Source organism: Rutidosis leptorrhynchoides, chromosome 5, assembly GCF_046630445.1.
Source record: "Rutidosis leptorrhynchoides isolate AG116_Rl617_1_P2 chromosome 5, CSIRO_AGI_Rlap_v1, whole genome shotgun sequence".
NCBI lineage: Eukaryota > Viridiplantae > Streptophyta > Magnoliopsida > Asterales > Asteraceae > Rutidosis > Rutidosis leptorrhynchoides.
Window position 1 is genome coordinate 5154182 of NC_092337.1, and position 22455 is coordinate 5176636.

General features: G+C 32.7%; 1 protein-coding gene and 1 pseudogene across 1 annotated transcript; one reads left to right on the forward strand and one right to left on the reverse strand.

Moving 5' to 3' along the window:
- Nucleotides 1-773: 773 nt before the first annotated feature.
- LOC139847304 (villin-3-like) lies at nt 774-8443 on the reverse strand. Its single transcript, XM_071836978.1, has 11 exons — nt 8440-8443; nt 7934-7959; nt 7663-7794; nt 7293-7298; nt 5729-5789; nt 5555-5634; nt 5388-5468; nt 5120-5270; nt 4892-5024; nt 941-1113; nt 774-829 (listed from the first exon to the last, which is right to left on the reverse strand). The coding sequence occupies exons 1-11, from the start codon at nt 8441-8443 to the stop codon at nt 774-776; spliced, it is 903 nt and encodes a 300-aa protein (XP_071693079.1).
- A 720-nt stretch (nt 8444-9163) lies between these two features.
- LOC139846719 (ureide permease 2-like) lies at nt 9164-18011 on the forward strand (annotated as a pseudogene).
- Nucleotides 18012-22455: the final 4444 nt, after the last annotated feature.

Genomic DNA, 22455 nt, shown 5'->3' on the forward strand with positions numbered 1-22455 from the left:
TGTCTTTTTTGACTTGGGTTGTCACTTTGATTTAACAATGTTACGTAAGTTGTACTTGATTCTAACAAACGTTAAAAGCGTCCGTTAAGTGAATACGTTGGTGGTCCCCGACACTAACAGACGGTAATCGTTTCGGTTCATGAATCGTTTCAATTCCACATTTTAGTTACCATGTTTCTGTTCGTTTCGCGAAAATCGTAACACAAAACTGTAACATGAAACCGGAACATGAATCGAAAAGCGGAACGAAAACGCGAAAACGTAAACACGAAACTTAAATGTGAAACCAACACGCGAAATTGAAATGCGTAATCGAAAAGCGAAACCGAAAGGCAAAACTGAAACGAAAAAATGGAAAAGCAAAAATGAAACGCGAAAACCGAAACGCGAAAACCGAAACGCGAAACTGAAAAGAATTCCACTAAGGGCAAAATCGGCCAACCCAAAACTTTTACACTGAAAATTGTAAATTCACTCAGGGCGGATGCCCCTTGCCCTACCTATTTCCACCACTGCCTGTATGGGTACCCTACTAGATTTATGAGCCCGTGCGTTGCACGGGTATTCATCCGAAAAAATTATATAGTATTTTGCAAATTTATATGAAATGACGATATTATACGGTCATGTCCTAAGTACTTTTGTGGGTTATTTATGTACTAACAAAAGTGGTAAACTTAATCTCACTAATACATGGTCATTTCTAATTTATGAGACCGTTGGACGGGTTTTAATAATGACTGCGAACTTTATCTCACCAACGATCTACTGAACTATTTCATTATGTTCCTTTTCAACCCAAACTCATATTGACCAAAATCCTGACCATCTACAATTAACACAAAAGAAGATGTTAATTACAACAGCTTGCATCGCAGCTTTTACAACAGATGTTAATTACAACAGCTTTTGTGTAATTAACACAAAAGATGTTAATTACAACAATGGCCTACCTCAGCAGCTTGCATCGCAGCTTTTCTTTCATCCACTTGTGTTACTCGGCCGACCCAAACAAACACCTCCGACCCACAATCCAAAAGATGGCATTTGCTGTTTTCAAATAACGATTTCGAAAGTTCGCCATCTACGTGCTTAACCTGACCTTTAGCAATGCTGCAAAAAAGGCGATAAAATGTAAGCATAAGTAATACATGGGCATTTAAGTATCTGATTCAACATAATAGATCCATGTGACAACCCGGAAATTTCCAACCAAATTTAAACTTTAATCTTTATATGTTTCCGACACGATAAGCAATATTTGTTAAGTTAAATTGAAAGAATTTTAAACTATGTTCATACATTCATTCAACCTCGACCAAGTTCCAACGATTCAAGAACCATTAAACAAATATGATTATATATGTATATGTGTATATATATTATAACTTGAAACGTAAACAAAATATTAGATTAAATACTTTATATGATTGTATCTGTTTCAAAATGTTTATCAATGGAATTAGAAGATAAGATCAAATGATTGAATTATCAGATATATTGAATTATGATTACAAGTCTCTGTTGAAAGGCCCACGTTGATTTGAGAAATCTTTCCATTTTAACAATATTCGGAAAATGGTAAAGTGATTTATAAATAAGAACAAATTGTCAATCATTGAGAACTAGACAAAGGATAGTGGAAGATTGAATCTCATAAAGACTCGATTGATCTATTTAGTTTCAAATGTACAAAAACGTTTTCAGTTTAAAAAGAACTTTATTATTAAAACGTATATAACTTTTATAAATATCTAGAACCACTTTTGACAACTCATTACTTAACTAGTATGATAAAGATAACGATATTTATATTTTATTTTATTAAATATATATAACGATTTAAATTAATATTATATATATTTATACGCGTATTATACGTACATAGTTTTATACTTTTACTATACTTAAACTTTACCTTTACTTTATTTTTACTTTACTTTAACTTTAATAATTCACTTTAATAATTCATACTTTAATAATTCACTTTAATAATTCATACTTTAATAATTCACTTTAATAATTCATACTTTAATAATTCACTTTAATAATTCATACTTTAATAATTCACTTTAATAATTCAAAAATCTATTATAAATAGAATTCAATAGGTTTCATTATTTCATAGAAACTTGAAAATATTTTTCTCTAAACTCTCTCAATCGATTTACATATATATATTTACTCCGTATTATTTCAAGATATTATTAGTATACATAAAATATTACGACGGAGTACTGTCCGAGTGATTTCGAAATTGTTTTTCGAGTAGGATAGGATTAAGAAAATTATGGGTTATAGCTATGGAGGTGATTGAGTATGGTTCATGGGTATGCTCGTGAGGTCAATATAGTGTTTATCATTTCCGTTGCGTCTACATACCTTTCCTGCAATATTGAATCTCAATATTGATACGTGAGTACTCATAATTTAACTTTTACATACTAATAGTGTATCCCTGACTAGTGCTCGAGTATTTAGGATTATTCATGCTTGTACTTTTGATATTGCCCTTAGACAAGTTAGGTTGAATATTGAATTAGTTACACTTGCGGTTGAGATAAGGTATAAGATATGCATGTCCTTGGAAAGCTAGCGAAAAATTAAGAACTTTTCCTTTAGATATCGAATGGTTTCGATGAACGGATTAGAAGTTATAATCAATTGAATTTTCGATATTTTTATTAAAAATGATTATTATTATCGTCGTTTTTATCGTCGTTCTAGTTTTATATTATTATTATCATTATTATTATCTTTATCAATAAAAGGAATTTATCATTAAAAATTGTTATTTTTTTATTATTATTACTATCGTTATTATCGTTAAAGTTATAATTAGTATTATTATTATTATCCAATTATTATTATTATTATTATTATTATTATTATTATTATTATTATTATTAGTATTAGTATTATTATTATCATTATTAATATATATATCATTATTTAAAAATGGTTATTGTTATTGTTATTATTATTATTACTGTATTATCATTAAGATAATTATTAGTATTATCGTTAATAATGTTATAGTAACTATCATTATTAATATTAGTGTAATTAAAACAAATATTTGTAACACCTAATTATTTTGATTACTATTATTATCATTATTATGAACACGATATAAAAGACGATTAGAAGCTATTAAACGAAACGATTAGGAAATAATGAGTAAGAGTATCATGATGAAATTAAAATATTATAAGATATTGATTTAGATAAAATTATCGTTCTTATTATTTTCATCATTACTATTATTATTAAAAGTATCGTTAGTATTAAAACTATCATTTTAATAAAAATTATCATTTTAATAGAAATGTCATTGTTACTATAAAATATCATTATTATTATTATTTTAAATAGAATTATTATTTTAAAGATAATATTAAAAATTATCGTAAATATTAAAGTTATCATAATTAGAATTATCGTTTTATCATAATGTAATCTTAGTAATTATAAATATTGATATTTTTATAATAATAATTATTATTACAAAATAATACAACTTTTACTTACTATCATTATAGATATTATTTTATCAAATAAATATGTGATACAAACATATTTTACTACGTGTAATAACTTACTTTAATAATACCTATCATATTATCTTTATGATATTAAATGAACCCTATAAATTTTATTACTTAATATATATAAAAGTATATTTTATTACATAAATTTAATATAGAATTTTATCTATTAATAAATAAATTATATTATTACTCTAATAAATCTTTTAAAAATATTTAAAAATATAAAACGACGATATTTAAACTATATATTAATCATGTATAGATTTTTGGAAATTATTTTGAGTCAAATTTACTTTTGTTGACTTTTGCATATTAGTCTCGAGCATTAGGATTGTGGTACACTATGACTTGACCTAATTTATTAGACAAATATTGACCAACACATAATTATATATAATTAATTTAGGTTCGTGAATCCGAGGCCAACCTTGCACTTGTTCAATGACGTTATATGTATTTTTACTACGAAATACAGTATGGTGAGTTTCATTTGCCTTTTTACCCTTTATATTTTTGGGCTGAGAATACATGCGCTGCTTTTATAACTGTTTTACGAAATAGACACAAGTACGTGAAACTACATTCAATGGTTGGATTATTAAACCGAATATGCCCTTTTTATTAAGTCTGGTAATCTAAGAATTAGGGAACAGACACCCTAATTGACGCGAACTCTAAAGATAGATCTATCGGGCTCAACAAGCCCCATCCAAAGTACCGGATGCTTTAGTACTTCAAAATTTATATCATGTCCGAAGGAGGATCCCGGAATGATGGGGATATTCTTATATGCATATTGTGAATGTCGGTTACCAGGTGTTCAATCCATATGAATGATATTTTGTCTCTATGCATGGGACGTATATTTATGAGAACTGGAAATGAAATTCTTGTGGTCTATTAAAATGATGGAAATAAATGATTATGATAAACTAATGAACTCACCAACCTTTTGGTTGACACTTTAAAGCATGTTTATTCTCAGGTGTTAAAGAAATCTTCCGCTGTGCATTTGCTCATTTTAAAGATATTACTTGGAGTCTTTCATAGCATATTTCGAAGAACGTTGCATTCGAGTCATTGAGTTCATCAAAGATTATTATTAAATTAATTTATAGTTGGATAGTGGATATTATGAAATGGTATGCATGCCTGTCAATTTTCAATGTAAAAAAAGTTTGTCTTTTAAAAACGAATGCAATGTTTGTAAAATGTATCATATAGAGGTCAAATACCTCGCAATGTAATCAACTATTGTGAATCGTTTATAATGTATATGAACGGGTCCTTTCAATCCACACACATAAAAAAGGGAAATCACAATGATTATAGAATTATACCAATAAAGTTTTGGAGGAGTCTTTTCTATGACTATATGATCATCACTTGCGACCTTTTTGCTAATAGGCGCAAACCCGCCAAATATGACCCAAAATTCACCCGAGTCACCCTTCGCTTGTAGCTTTCGGTCATCTAAAATATATCAAGAAAGTTATGAAAACAATGATCTTACGACCTTACTTGTAAACTATATTCAAAAGTTGACAACATGTCAACTTTTGACTGACAATGACCAACTTTGACCCGACTTTTTTGCGTTGACCGACTAATTAGACGTTTTTGGGAAACACGGGAGGGGCTAGTCACCAAACTGCTGCGACTGCCGTTTTCAACCATGGTAATATGTAAAATTTCATACAGACAAAACTTAAAATCAATCTATATAGCATATTCACATACCAACAATTGCAACATCACACGTCCCATAATGAAATTATCCTTCAACAACTGAATAACTTCAAGTGCTTTAGCCCGTTCTTATATATTCGAATTTGCCCCATTAAATTGTAAAATCTTATCCTTTGTATCCAAGATAAAGACATCATCATGATTCAATATAGATCGAGAGAAAGGTACCTGAATAAAAAACACATCTTCATTTTCAATAATAGAGTAGACATACAACATAACAATCAAAATTCAAAATATTGTGATATTAAAACCTGCTTCAATCTGACAGCTCGTTTTCCTTCGCATATGTACAATCGTATTTGAAATTCTTCTTCTTCAATTTCCTTAAATTCTGTTGCAACACCACCCTCGAGTGGTACAATACACGATTTAAAGTATGAAAAAAATCTATCAGATTCAAGACCCTGTGGTTCCCTATATTGCACCGCGCGTATCACCAAGAATCGCATCAAGTTCGACTGTCTTTATTGCTGTTCTAGCTTCATCCTGTATTATGCAATGGAATTAAGATACTATAGAGTTAAACTTCACTAAAAAAATAAACATTAAGGTGTTGTTTGTTTTTCGGTCCGCAGATCTTATTTTTACTATTTGTTTGCAAGCTCGCAGACTTTTTTACTACAAATTGTTTGTTTGAATAATGTCTTATTTTGTCAACTCTACTACATACGTTTTTACTTATGTTTGCAAGCTCGCAGATCTTATTATGTCTTATTTTGATCCAATTATTATAAATTGTTTTTTTGAAGATAAAAATTTTCATACACCCAAAGTAAAAGCATAGTAATAGTAGATCAATAACAAATAGTAAAAATAAGTAGAAGCTAAACAAAAATAAAAGATATGTACCTTAAGTATCTATACTCATAGAACCTGAAGAGGATGTCTGCAACTGTCGCTGGAAGTACAAATAATTAGATTCACACAACGACAATAAGACCCTGACCCATGTTGGATTTTGGGGAAACCATATATCGTTCAATAATCACAAAATAATACATATTGCAAACAACAAAATAGTCAATGGTATGAGCAAATTATGAAACAAATATTAACTTTAGCAGGTATCTAATTTATATATGTTTGCTGTTAGTTTCCATAAAACACTAATAGTAACCAATATCCATAATCCATAATGTAATTCAAAACCAAATACCTAATATGTGTTTACTATTTAGCAGTCAGAAAACATAGAAAATATATCGCAATCAAACTGGTAAGTTGTAACATTGTAGTTTATAAAAAACAAAAAAAGTTTTGACTCGATACCCATCCTGCCCGACACGCCCATTTGGCCACCTCAACTTATCTTGGTAAAAGTTCCAAACTTTAAATATTTCTAGCATTAAATTAATATTGGAAGCTACAAAAGAGAATGTGTACCTAGAGTTGTCATAAAGTTGCACTAAAAGAGAGCTTCACTCAGATTTGGCCTTCAAATTGACAGGTGAACCGTATTACTCCACAACTTAAAAAATATAGAACGTAGAATAATAAACACTCTAAAACTAACGATACATATTTTAAGTTTTTTGAAGTAGTTGCAGCAATCGCTAACAATGTTATCAAATTTCTCGATGTAGCAAACGTGGTCCCATTGACCGCCCATGCCCTTCATAATCTATTTCGAGCACTGCATACCCGTAGCTCGCAAGCTTTGTCCCACAACCTACAACCAAAATCATCTTTTATAAATTTAGCAAATCATATATGTGAAAGTAATATATAATAGATCTATTATAAAATCATAACCATGTCATGATACAGTACAGATACTATGAACTATTTAATATTTGACTGCAATGACTTGATTCATAATTTGATCAAATAGAGCAAGTAGATATGACTATTTATGGTACTTTACATAGGTAGCATTATCTTTCAAAAACTTACAATGTTTTTTTTATTTATTTATTTATTTAACTTACAATGTTGTTATAAAGGGATTCAGTATTTGATATAAAACCAAGACGACACTACATTCCATACCATAACCTGCAATAGAAACATTAACATATTCTAAATCAAACATTAATGAAGCTTAAATCACAAGTTTTTTTTTTATATTTTTTGTGTTTGTGTGTGTGTGTGTAAAAGATATTAATCACACCATGGTAGAGGAAGATAAATGCTTAAAAAAGATGAAATCATGATGTTAATAATTAATTTAGTGAAGAAAAACATAAGTGGTGGAGTGGAGGTGGGCGGTTTTAATTTATTTCCGGCGGTCGGTCAATGGTAATGCCCTACGTCGGATGTTCGTTGAGCCGTTCTACTACCTGGAATTCATTGAAAACTTGTATCAAACACTTGATATGCAACAACCAACAATATAATTTGAGAGTTAGTGGTCTAATACTTTGCAACTACTAAGAAACAACTTTCTATGCAACACATCAATTCCAAAGATACATTGGCCACAAAGACACCGAGACTGACAACAACTATATTTCATTTGTTCTTTTCCAGTCACTACACTAATATTCACCAACTGCAATAAATTTAAAACAACTTACACATCCACAAATGCATTTAGAATTGTACACCAGCATCAATAATAGTACCATGAAATTAAAACCACAAAATAGCAGGTTAAAAAAAAATTCTAACAGCAAACAATAAACATATACCTTAAGCACCTTCAAGCAGAGATTTACTAAAACACAGCAAAAAAAAAGTTAATACGACAAAGCATATGAAAACAAAAACCAATTTAAAGTGAACAAAATGTTCACTACAAAAAACAAATTCAAAATCAAGCAACAATAACCATTAAGTTGTTTTAAAATTTGATGTATATATGAGCAGGGTATCAAAATAGACTAATATTACTACCGTCGATACAACTACAACCGTGATCAACAACATTAGAAGCACACCATCGAAAAGTGGCTTTAGGCATGCTCTCTTCAATTTCTGCTCACGAAACAAAACTAAAAATCGAAGAAAGCTACCAGCAATTTTACTGTACAATAAATAGCTAAGTAATCAAATTCACTTTTAATATAAATTACAACCAATTACACAAAATACTCCCTCGGAATTAAAACAAACTTATTAATCAAAACACATATATCTACTTTTCAATTGACGATGAACCGTAATTAGAACGAAACAAATACAAATTCAAACTTACCCATTTAATGCGATAAAGCTTAATAAAAGCCGCTTGAAATAATTCTCGCAACGATTGACTGATTGAGGAATTTTCAATTCTTCATCGAATTGATTCCTGCAACAACCGATTATGAAACAAACTGAAACGTGTATCACGGAATTACACTCGCCATCGAAGAGATAATCGACGGATATAGTGATCGTGGTTATTCTAGGGTTTTCACTTTTGAGGGATAGGAGCGGTTTCAATGATCATGATGATGAACATGAACTTCTTTAAGAGACATTAATCGTTAAAGATTGAATCGGTGATAGAATGAATCGATGAAAATTTTGGAAAAATAAATTTGTGAACCCTAATTTTGAACGACCCCAACCAATTGAAGGGATTATTGAGGGACACGTGTTATTTTTATAGAATTATTGGGATTTAATCAACTTTTAAGGAGAAAAAAGAAAAATGCTGAGGGTTAATGTAGAACTGCCACGTGGACTTAGCTTACCGGATTAGTAATATAGAGGATATATATCTATACATCTCTATCTATCTATCTATCCATCAAGTGAGTGAGTCTGACGTGTCGACTCCTCCTTTGTCGCGCTGATATGCCGTCCTACATGTTCAAGTCAAATTGGTTTGAAATTCAAAGTGCCGATGACATGGAAGTCCATGTGTACAAAATTGAAATCAATTTACAATTATATCGGCAGTTTCAACCATAACCCTAAATTCGATTTATCCATCTCTTTCATCTCAAACCGTTCCCTTCTCAAACCAACCCTAGAACTGTTCATCCAACGAATTACTCTCTACCATCGGCGATTTTTTGAAATTCAGGCTAAATCAAGTGACGAAATCACGAATTACATCTGTTCTTCTTCCGATTCATTATACTTCGTCGTCCAATTGTGATAATACAACGCTCATCGTCTCAGAAAATCACACGTGTACCCTACATATTTTCTTCTTCTGATTCAGTATCCATTGTGGATCAATTTAGATAACACAACGCTCAATCGAATGATATAATTACCAATCGTTCATCAAGTGTTTCTTCTATCGGAAGGTATGATTGTTAATTCGATTACGGTAAATTATTTCTTCTTACTACTATGCTTCCAACGTAATTCATCTTCACAAAATTGTGTTTCTAACCATCATTTTCTTTATGAACAGATTTTAGATTCCGAAATTATCCTTGGTAAGTTTTGAATATATTTTTTTTAAAAATAAATATTATAATCATCTGATGTAATCATCTGATATGTAAACGTATAAATATTATAATGTATTTTTTCATGTTACTTTTGTTGATGTAATAATATGATCTTTATTGAAAAAGCCAAGTTTTGTGACTTTAATCTTATAATGACATTATTTTTGATGAAAAGATATAAAGATATTTGGAGTATATGTATTTACTATATATATATAGGGTTAAAATGTTTATAGATGATTTTCTTTTGTGTGCAGACTTTAAGCAGATTGAATATCAGGTAATCATTTTAAAGCAAGCCTAGAGTTACATCAATGCGTGTTAACTTATAGGTACATATTAAATATTTCATTTGTTTCTTTATCGATTGTATTTATATTAAGGGTTTTATGACAGTTTTTGATGCTCTTGAACCTACGTTGACTGGTTGATATTATTATGTCAGTTTCTTTGTTTTATTTTCTTTGTGGAATTTGATGATTGTTTGCTACCTGTAGATTCATTAACCTGATTTATTGAATCATGCTTAAGGTTTTTGAGTTATGCTTAAGGTTTTTCCTAATTTGGTTTCAGGGTATTCTCAAATTTCAGTTGTTGATTACTTTTACAAAGGGATTTGGGCTTAAAGATGTATGTAGCGGAAAGTAAAGGTGGATCTATAGCATCTATGCTGCTTGCACTGTTTTTTCCAGGAACATGGCCCGCAATTTAAACGTTGTTAGAAAGATGTGGCAGGTTACCTCAACACACTTATCTCGATTACACAATCACTAATCTTCTGGCTGCTGTGATAATCGCCTTTACGTTTGGGGAATTAGGACATACTAATGATGGTAAACCCAACTTTTTAGTCCAGCTTTCTCAGGTATATATCATCATGAACCCAAGCTAATGAAATAACTTAGTAAATCTTATATGTATTGTTTAGATGTAAATTGTAAGTTTTGTTTCAGAATAATTGGCCAAGTGTTTTTTTCGCTATGGCGGGTGGTGTAGTTTTAAGTCTTGGAAATTTGTCGACTCAGTATGCTTGGGCGTTTGTTGGTTTATCGGTTACTGAGGTCATAACCTCAAGTATTACCGTCGTCATAGGTATATTATCATCTTATATATGTTAATATATACTTAGTATGATACAAGTGTGACTATTTCAACTAATTTGCACATAAATGGGTTGATTTGGGTGATAGGTACAAATTTGAACTACTTTCTAGATGACAAGATCAACAGAGCCGAGGTACTTTTTCCAGGCGTTGCGTTTTTCTTGATTGCTGTTTGTCTTGGTTCATTGGTGCATACATCCAATGCCAAAGATAATAAAGTAAAACTCGATAAATTAGGAGATTCTAACGTGGGCGAAAAAGGGTATATTCGTCTTTCTTTCAATACAGTTGTTTCTTTTTATTTTCGACTTCAAATGACATGGTTCATATGGTACTTATTAGACAACTATAATTGTATAAGGTTATGTTCTATTTATAGTTTAGGGATACTTAGTTAGGGATACTTAGTGTAATTACACCTTCTATATATAGAAGGCACAATACTCTGAATAACACACACAAAACTTACAAGTTCAATATCTCTCTTCCTCTATTCTATCATCTATTATGGTATCAACAGCTGTAAAGGCCTAAGTCCGGCAACAATTCCGGCAGCCACTATTCCGGTAACAATTCCGGCAGCTACTATTCCGGCAGCAGTTCCGGAACAAGAACAAAAAAAAAAAAAACTGACCTTTAAAACTCAAAGTATGCTCTGTGAATGCAGCGTTGTCGGAACGTTCACATCAGGAACGAGCTTTTTCAGGTCATAACAACTAAATCCGGTAACCCACAAAATCATTGCAACTCAATACAACCCTAATCAGCCAAATTACCAACACAACTACATGCGGAATTAAATTCCGAACACACGCACAAGTATTTCAGCCGCAACTGCCACCACACGCGCCACCACAGCCGCCAGAAATTTTCGACTTTCTTTTTCGATCTACATCAATCCGGCCAAAATCAGAGAAAACCGCCAACACCAATACGCTCGGAATCAAATTCCGACCGACCGCTGAAATTTTCAGCTTTTTCCGGCAACTATTCACCGCCGGCCGCCGCCGGCCGCCACTGTACACGGCCTGTCCTATTTTTTTTTGTCTGGAACGAGAGTAAAAAAAAAGAGAGAGAATGAAGTTTTAACCCTTTATCTTCTTTTTATCTCTCTCCTACCTACTCTAGATACTATTTATTTTTACTTTTACTTTTTTATCTTCTTTTAAGTTAAAAAAAAAAGAAAAAAAAAACGGAAAAAAACAGAAAAAAAAATTATTATTACCTTATCTTTTTTTTCTATATCTGAAAATGGCAATGCTAGCTTCCTTTACTCCAACAGAGAAAGCCGCACACAACTCTCACAAATTTGGTTTCACCTTATCTTCCACGAACTATGGTTACTGGAAGACCATGGTTGAACCGTTCTTCGTCACCAACAAATTATTTGACTACATTGATGGCACAATCCCTTGTCCACCTATAAATGTACCATCATCAGAAAAAGATGAAGAAACACAATCTCAACCACCAAACCCCAATTACATTAATTGGGTCTCTAATGATGCTCATATAAGAATGCTCCTCCTTTCTACCATATCCGAAGCATCATTCCAACATGTTCAAGGAGTAACGTCTCGTGATCTCTGGTTGTCCCTTGAACGTGCCTACGCTCCTCACACTTCCTCTCGAGAATACACTTTGAAAACCCAGCTTCTCAGACTACAGATGAAGCCAGATGAAACAACCGCAGATTACCTAACTAGGACTCAAGAATACGATGTTGCGCTCGCTAACATAGGTGAAAAGATGAAAGAAAAAGATTTGGTGATGCTAGTTATATCAGGACTACGAGAGGAATACAACGGTTTAAAATCAAGCCTTCTGGGCCGCGAAAAGCCCCCTACCTTTGTAGACCTTCATGATCTGCTATCAGACCACGACTACATGATCAAGAAATCTGTACCCGACATTCCTTCGGCTCAAGCATTCACGACTAGCACACAAAGTCGCAGTTCACCAGCTCCTAATAATGTATTGCCCGCTTCACAAACAGATCAGCTTCAAGCCATACAATTGCTTTTATCTCAACTTGGACTCCAAGCTCAACCTGCCCATACACCGGCTGCACAAGCCATGTACACTAACCGATTTGGCAATAACCGTGGTCGTGGACGTGATTACAGACGTGGACGAGGCAACTATAACAACAGAAATCAAGCAGGTAATCGAAATTCATTTAACTGGGCTTCTAATCAAAACACAGTTTTTGGCACATGCAACAGGTGTGGGATTGGGCACATCCCATCTCAATGTCCTAATCGTAACCCTGCTACTATGAGACGACAGTCACCTTCAACCAACTTTACAGAATATCGCTCCCAAGCGTCAACCTCTTGGATCCCAGACACAGGCTCTAGTCACCGTGTTGCTCCAGACCTATCCAACTTTGGCAACTCCGAGGTCTACTACGGTGAGGACAATCTTCATGTTGGCAATGGTAAGGGTTTACCCATTCTACACGGTTCCTCATTTTTCGTCTCCAAACAAAACCTTTTCCCTCAAAGACATACTTCATGTTCCTGAAATAAAACATAAACTACTTTCTGTACAAAAGTTTTGTCTTGATAACAATGTGTATTTTGAATTTCACTCAACTTTCTTTGCTGTGAAGGACAAGATTACACACACTACCCTCCTCACGGGTCCAAGTAATGGTGGTCTTTACTCCTTCCATCTTCCTCAGTCTTCACCAGTTCACAAAGTAGCATTCTCCACTACCCGTGCATCTTCAATTACATGGCATCAAAGACTCGAACATCCACATCCACAACTTTTGAAGTCCATGTTATCTAAATATCATTTGCCTTTACAAAATAAGTTTACAACCACCTTTTGTGATTCATGTAATGTTGGAAAATCCTCTAAACTTCATCTATTACCATCTACTTATAAAAGTTCGCACATTTTGGATTTAGTCTTTTGTGATGTATGGGGACTTGCGCCTGTTACCTCCTTTGATGGTCACAAATACTTTTTGTTGTGTGTTGATCACTTTTCACGATTTATGTGGTTTTTCCCATTAAAACTCAAATCTAATGTTTACGCCACCTTTAAGCAATTTGTGGCAATGGTTGAACGACAATTTCAGACCAAACTCAAATCTGTCCAAACTGATTGGGGAGGTGAATTTAGAAATCTCCATCAATTCTTTTCTCCACTAGGCATCAATCATCGTCTTTCCTGTCCTCATACAAGTGAACAAAATGGTTTGGTTGAAAGACGACATCGCCATGTTGTTGAAACCGGTCTTACTCTACTCGCTCAATCACATGTACCACAACGTTTTTGGCATTTTGCTTTTGGAACTGCAGTGTATCTTATCAATCGAATGCCATCCAGAACAAACTCAGCAACCTTACCCTTTGAACATGTGTTCAAACATAAACCTGATTTTTCATTTCTTCGAGTTTTTGGGTGCCAATGCTACCCTCATCTTCGTTCATACAACAACCACAAAATGGATTTTCGATCTACACCTTGTGTATTTCTTGGTTACAGTACTGCCCATCATGGCTATCGATGTTTCGACCCAAAGTCGGATCATATTTATATAGCCCGTCATGTTCGATTCAATGAGCAATCTTTTCCTTTTAAACAATCTGATACAACCATTTCTACACATCCAGTCAATCCCTACATCTCTAAATATCCAAATCCTACCTCACAAACTAAAGATTCACGTTCCACAGTTCCTAAAACTCATTCTGTCCCACCAGAACCACAAAATACCACCACTACACCGCTTGTACACGGCACGATCGAACCACCTATCATTCACAAATATCATCGTCGCTCAAAAACCTCCTCATCACCACCTAAACAAAGTCACAACCAACTACCTCAGACTACTGCTACTACTACCACCACTTCCACAAACACTGAGCCACCTCCTCGTTCTCGACCAGCCAATCTTCGCCCCAATCCAAAACAAATCCACCAACATAAGGCCACCTCCTATCATACAAGAGGTCCCTCGTCCGACACTGAACCAGCAAACTTTAGCATTGCTAACAAAGATCCTCACTGGCGTAAAGCCATGACTGAAGAGTATTCAGCTTTGGTGCGGAATGGTACTTGGTCACTAGTACCTCGTGTTCCAAATTCTAATGTGGTTGATTGCAAGTGGGTATACAAATTAAAACGGGATCAAACAGGGGCAGTACAACGCTACAAAGCACGTTTAGTTGCTAAAGGGTTTCGACAACAACCAGGCATCGACTATCAGGAAACATTTAGCCCCGTTGTAAAATCAACAACCATTCGTGTTGTTCTCTCCTTGGCTGTGTCTCAGAAATGGTCCCTCAGGTAACTTGATGTACAAAATGCCTTTTTACATGGTGATCTTCACGAAACAGTTTATCTACAACAACCACCAGGATTCGTCAATTCAGCTACACCAAATCATGTGTGCCTCCTTCACAAAGCCTTATATGGATTAAAGCAAGCACCTAGAGCATGGTTTCATCGACTCTCTACAACACTTCATTCTCTTGGATTTCATGGGTCGAAAACGGATACTTCCTTATTCATCTACTCTAATGGGAACACTCTTCTATATATGCTTGTGTATGTTGATGACATTATTTTAACAGGGAACGATACAAAGGAAATAGATAGGGTGGTACAAAGTCTCAGCCGCTCATTCGCTATTAAAGACATGGGTAACTTGTCTTATTTTCTCGGGATTGAAGTCACAAGAAATGGTAACGACATGATCCTATCACAACGCAAATACATACATGAACTTTTGGAACGCGCCGACTTATCTAATGCTAAACCGGTTTCATCTCCCATGACAACCAACGCAAACCTTGCTCTTGGTGATAGTGCAACATTTGACAACCCCGTTCAATACCGTCAAATTGTAGGTGCCCTTCAGTATGTTACATTGTCTCGACCGGACATCACTTTCGCAGTCAACAAAGTCTGTCAGTACATGCATTGTCCCACGATAAATCATTGGTCAGCAGTTAAACGAATTCTCCGTTACTTACAGGGCACTGCCAATTATGGGTTACGATTTATACACGACTCCGGAACAGTGCTTCATGCCTACACTGATTCCACATACAACTCACTGACTAGCTTCTCTGATGCTGACTGGGCAGGTTGTCCAGATGACCGTCGATCCACGGGAGGATATGCTATATATCTAGGTTCAAACCTAGTATCATGGTCTGCACGAAAACAAAAGACTGTCTCTCGATCTTCAACAAAATATGAATACAAGGCCCTAATACAAGGCCCTAGCTGACACAGTTGCAGAACTAACATGGCTTCAAGATTTATTACGTGAACTTCGTGTGCCTGTTAAATCAGTTCCTACCTTATGGTGTGATAACCTTGGCGCTACGTATCTCTCAGCTAACCCAGTCTTTCATGCACGTACAAAACATGTAGAAGTTGATTTTCACTTTGTTCGAGAAAGAGTTGCTCAACAAAAACTTTCAGTTCAGTTTATAACTAGTGACGATCAGATTGCTGATATCTTCACCAAGCCGTTGTCCTCACCAAGATTTCTTCTATTACGATCCAAGCTACAAGTCGTATAGTTTTGGGAATATTAGACAACTATAATTGTATAAGGTTATGTTCTATTTATAGTTTAGGGATACTTGGTGTAATTACACCTTCTATATATAGAAGGCACAATACTCTGAATAACACACACAGAACTTACAAGTTCAATATCTCTCTTCCTCTATTCTATAATCTATTAGTACTTGACAGACCAACAAGTAATGGAACAAACTCAAATTCAAGTAAGAAAACTTGAACTTCTAACTCATCATGTTTTGTTTTGGCTTTTGATTATTTTGAAAAAACCTTTTTATAATCTCAGAAAAGGATTTGGAAAATGGATCTCTCAAATTGGAAAAAGCTAAAGCAGGGACTGCTAATTTTCTTATTGAGCTCGAAAGCCGAAGATCAATTAAGGTCATTCACTCAATGCATTATGCATCATTTATCTTTAGGGTTCTACTAATGTGTTTAGCTGCATTTAATGAACTCAAAATTTCCTAAACATTCTGAATTTGATTTGTATTTCAGGTGTTTTAGGAGAAGCACATTTATTGGTTTAATCATATGTTTATTTGCCGGAGTATGTTTCTCTCTTTTCTCTCTGACATCTAATCTTGCAACGAACGATCGATGGCATACGTTGGAAGATGGGGTACCTCACTTAAGTGTCTACACATCTTTTTTCTACTTTTCTTACTCGTGTTTTGTGATTGCTGTAATTTTAAATATTATAATTCTTTACCTCCCTGCTTTCAACTTGCCACGATCATCAATCAAATCATATTTGAACGATTGGGATGGTCGAGGTTGGGCGTTTTTAGACGATTTTGGAAACGGGCTCCAGTTTATGGGTGACCAAGCTGCTGGTTATGCTGCTGCTGATGCAGTTCAGGTTAGTTCAAAGTCTATATAAACTTAAGGTTCTAAAATTCAGTGTTGCAATGTTATGACTAGAGGTGGCAAAATGGACGGGTCAATATTCTTACCTTTTGAGGTTGTTGTGGACTAATTTCAGGATCCTCCACCTGTGAGTACATTTTGAGGTCATGATATAGTAAAGTGCTTTTAAGATTGATTTTCTATAAGAAGTTATATATTATAGTAAAACACTGAGTGAGTAGAGGCTGACTATTCAAAAAACTTTATGGTTCAAAGGATATTGTTTGAATTTCAAAATGGGTTTTGCTCATTTCGAATGATTCACTGCATGCTCTTTACAGAGTTATACTTTTAATGGGATTCTAAATTCTTATAAGCATGGCAAACAAGTCATTCAAAATGGGTCATTATTACCCCAGGTTGTGTTTACCTAAATCCATTATCTTCTCACGCTTCACCTAATTAAACTAATTGTCTTTTTTTCAGCCAAATGGACGTTCTGAAGCTCAAACCAAGATCTGCTTGAGCATCTCGAATCATCATCCTTATCATTGACAGCCATCATCAAGTGGTAATTTCTATTCTTAAATTTAACTTTTGCTCTATGTTTTTGTAGTTAGAATGTCTCATTGACAGCAATCCGAAATGACAGGATCAAACTAGAAGATCAAGGAATAACACCATCATTTGATGCAAGTATATTTAACAATTATTATTGGAGCAAGGATAAAAATGTTTTTTTTATTTCGTTTTTCTATTAGTTTCTTTTATTTTTTTGTATTGACTGATTTCATTTATATCTAATAACATACAACTTTGCTGAAAGCCTGAACATAAAGGAAAGTTATAAATGCGACTCGGGTACTAACGTGCTTTACAAACTTTTATTTTAAATTATTTTATTGATTCAGCTTTTTTATGTATCATTACGAGTTTAATTCAAATTGTGTAGTTTCGTTGCGAGTCAAAACGTCACTTTTTGTGTAAGTTCTTATAATTTTTTAAGAAACGATATCCAGTAATAACCTTCTTTACAAAACAAGTTTAGAAGGTTTAACACATTCACCTTGGGTGCCTCATCATCCCATTTGACTTTGTTCCATCTAAGTAGTCAATTTTACACATCCAAAACCTTATAGAGAACACGTTACCTAAGTCTACATATTCATACGTTTATGGTTGAAATTGACATGTTAATGTGACGACCCGGAAATTTCCGACCAAATTTAAACTTAATCTTTATATGATTTCGACACGATAAGCAAAGTCTGTAATGTTGAGTTTCAAAAGTTTTGGAACTATATTCATGTAATCAATTACTCTTTGACTGTGCTCGACGATTCACGAACAAATTATATGTAAATAGAAATGGGGAAGTAATCAATCGGGGGGAAGCAAAAAAAAAAAAAAAATTCGTTTTTTGGAAAAACTTTGTTAACGAACATTATAGATTGGATGAAAATAAGAACATTTAGAAAAGACACTTCGTGATGAATGTTATTATTTTGGCGGAAAAACGATCGACAAAAATAACATTCAAGATAATATTGTTCGTGAAGAATGTTAACGTTTTTTTTTCTTCATGTTTTGTGAAGTAAAATTTAGCCCGATTTAGAGTTTAGGGTTTAGGGTTTGGTGTTTTGGGTTTATTCCATAAACCCAAAACACCAAACCCTAAACCATAAACCCTAAACCGTTCGTGTTAAAAACTCAATCTAAATCCTAAATCTAAACCCTAAACCCTAAATTTCTAAACCTTAATATCTAAACCCTATAAACCCTAATATCTAAACCCTAATGTCTAAAACTTCAACATACACTCGAAAAACACGATAATTGTTGTATATTACTTCTTCGAGCGTTTTTCCGCCAAAATAATAACATTCATCACGAAGTGTCTTTTCTAAATGTTCTTATTTTCATCCAATCTATAATGTTCGTGAACAAAGTTTTTTCAAAAAACGAAAAAAAAAAATTGCTTTCCCCCGCTTCCCCCCGAATGGTTACTTCCCTCTTGATCATACCACTATATATATATATATATATATATATATATATATATATATATATATATATATATATATATATATATATATATATATATATATATATATATATATATATATATATATATATAAGTACATTTGGTATGTAATTTAAATCAGGAAAATGAAAACGGAATGATGGTTATGCTGTGTAGAGGTGAAACGAGTGGTCGCGGGTTTGAGTCCCGCTTCAGGCAGTTTATTTTCTTCTTTTTAAGAAAACCTTCTAAGGTATTAACTATTATTATTATTATTATTATTATTATTATTATTATTATTATTATTGTTAAAATAGGTATTAGTTATCATTTATTATTATCATCATGATTATAATTATAAGTATGATTATTATTATCATTGTTATTACTAATATTATTATTATCATTATTAGTATTACTATTTAGGAGCACTATTATTAATATTATCATTAGTAATGAAATATTATTATTAAGTACTAGTATTACTATTAGTAGTAATATCATCATTATAGTTAGTAACATAAATATACGTTTTAGAAAAAATATTGCATTCGTTTCATAAAAAGCACACTATTATTATACATAATGCATGTTTTAAACAAGTGGGCGATTATTTAAGAAATAATCCTCATGATACATCAGTTTCCAAATACTACACACGTGACATAACAGTCGAATATAGTACATGACAAATGTTTTATTGAATGCAACACTTCATTTAAACAAAAGCATGAGACTCCATGCACATCTTGCTCAGATAATGCAACAGCGGAAGACTTTCTTAAGGACCTGAGAATAAACATGCTTAAACAGTCAACACAAAGGTTGGTGAGATATATAAGTTTAAAGTTAGCATTGATAGAAATATAGACCACAAGATTTCATAGTTACAAACATTTCAATAAAGATATTCTATAAGTTGTTGAGCGCTTCGGTAACCATACTTAACCATTAATGTGGCATATTCCCTTTATTATGAAATCTCCCTACACTGTACCAAGTGTAGTAAAAACGAAGTACTATGTAACCGTTTACGATACTAGAGCGACTAGCCCGGTTGGGGTTGTCAAACCCGATATATCTATCAATAGGATTCGCGCTTACATGTTCTTACAACATGTAAATATTAGTTACCAAGCTATTAGGGAAGATATGCAATGTGGTACAACTCAACGTAGAATATATTTTAAGTACTTGTGTCCATGGCGTAAAACATAAAATGCATGTATTCTCATCCCAAAATATTTGTAGAGTTTATATATATATATATATATATATATATATATATATATATATATATATATATATATATATATATTACAAAGTGATAAAATATAATATTAACCAGATACAAAACGTTTTGATTTAAATTAATATTATCATATATATAAATAACGAGAAGTTGAATTAAAGAAGCAAATGACCTAAACACTCGCACGTTAAAGTTACATTTCGAGTGATATAGTTTATTGATAATTTAAGTCGATATTTTGACAAGAGTACGAGTCACAAAACGTAGAATGCCAAATTATTAAAGCGTACGAAAGGCGTTTGAGAAACCGGAACCGGGACATAAGTCGAGCGTCAACGTACAAGTTATCGGAACTAAAATTACAAGTCACCTATGCACGAGAATATAATATAATATATAAATAATTATATTATATATATATATATATATATATATATATATATATATATATATATATATATATATATATATATATATATATATATATATATATATATGATGTGCAGCGGGGTAGTATATAAAATAGTTATTATTTTACTAGGAAAAACTATTAAATACGATACAATTTTACACAAGATATTTATTTATTTATAGAATGGATATACTTAAACCTTGCTACAACACTTATAGGCAGTGTACCTAATCGTACAGTAGTGTAGTTTTTAGTAAGTCCGGTTCGTTCCACAGGGAAATCTTTAAACAAAGCTCAACGCTATATTAGTTAACTTTTATAAAAATACAAATATATATATAGGTAATATTATTATTATAAAGGGGGGTTTTTACCGTTTAATGACCGGTTTGTCGATTTTAAAACTTTAGTCGCAGTTAAAACCTAATGTAAAATATAAAATAAATACAAGACTTTAAATTAAAGCGTAAAGTAAATAACGATAATGAAATTGCGAATAATAAAAATGCGATAAAATTAAATTGCGATAATTAAAAAGTACGATAATTAAAAGTGCGATAAAATAAAATAAATAAAAGTGCGATAATTAGAAGTGCAATTAAATATAAAATAAAGGAAATTAAATATGAAATAAAAGAATTATGCTTATTTAAACTTCCGTAATCATGATGTTTGACGTGTTGATTTTAGTTTTATGCCCATGGGTTAATTGTCCTTTGTCCTGGATTATTCAATATGTCCGTCTGGTTTTTGTCCATAACAGTCCATCAGTCATAAATATAAATTGCAAGTGTCCTTGTCAAATTATTATTATACCCGAAGATAAATATTCCAACTAATTGGGGATTCGAATTGTAACAAGGTTTTAATACTTTGTTTAATGAATACACCAGGTTATCGACTGCGTGTAAACCAAGGTTTTACTACTTTGTTAACAATTACACCAATTACCCTTGAATGTAATTTCACCCCTGTTTTAATTATTCTAGTGGCTATTAATCCATTCCCGTGTCCGGTTAAATGAACGATTATTCGTACATATAAATACCCCGCCCATCGTGTCCGATCGAGTGTATATGGTAATTTATAGGGACGCCCAATTGTAAATCTTTATATTAACATTAACAAACTTTCATTTAGTTAAACAAATATAAAGCCCATTAATAGCCCATAGCCTAGTTTCCACAAGTGTCGTTCTTTTATCCAAACCCCAATTATGGTACAAAGCCCAATTACCCAATTTTAGTAATTAGCCCAACATCATGATTACTTCGTTTTAAATAAGCATAATAATAACTTAGCTACGAGACATTAATATAAAAAGGTTGAACATAACTTACAATGATTAAAAATAGCGTAGCGTTACACGGACAGAATTTCGACTTACACCCTTACAACATTCGCTAACATACCCTTATTATTAGAATTATAATTAAAATTAAAATATAAATTATAAATATAAATATATTTACGTATGAAGAGGAAGAGAAAAAGATGATGATTTTGATCAGAATTCGGGTTGATTTATAGCCAGACTTGATTTTTGGGACTCCGCGACTCGCGGCCAAATACCCTTAAAACTCCGCGAGTCGCGGAGAGGTATTTACAGTTTACACCCTTGGA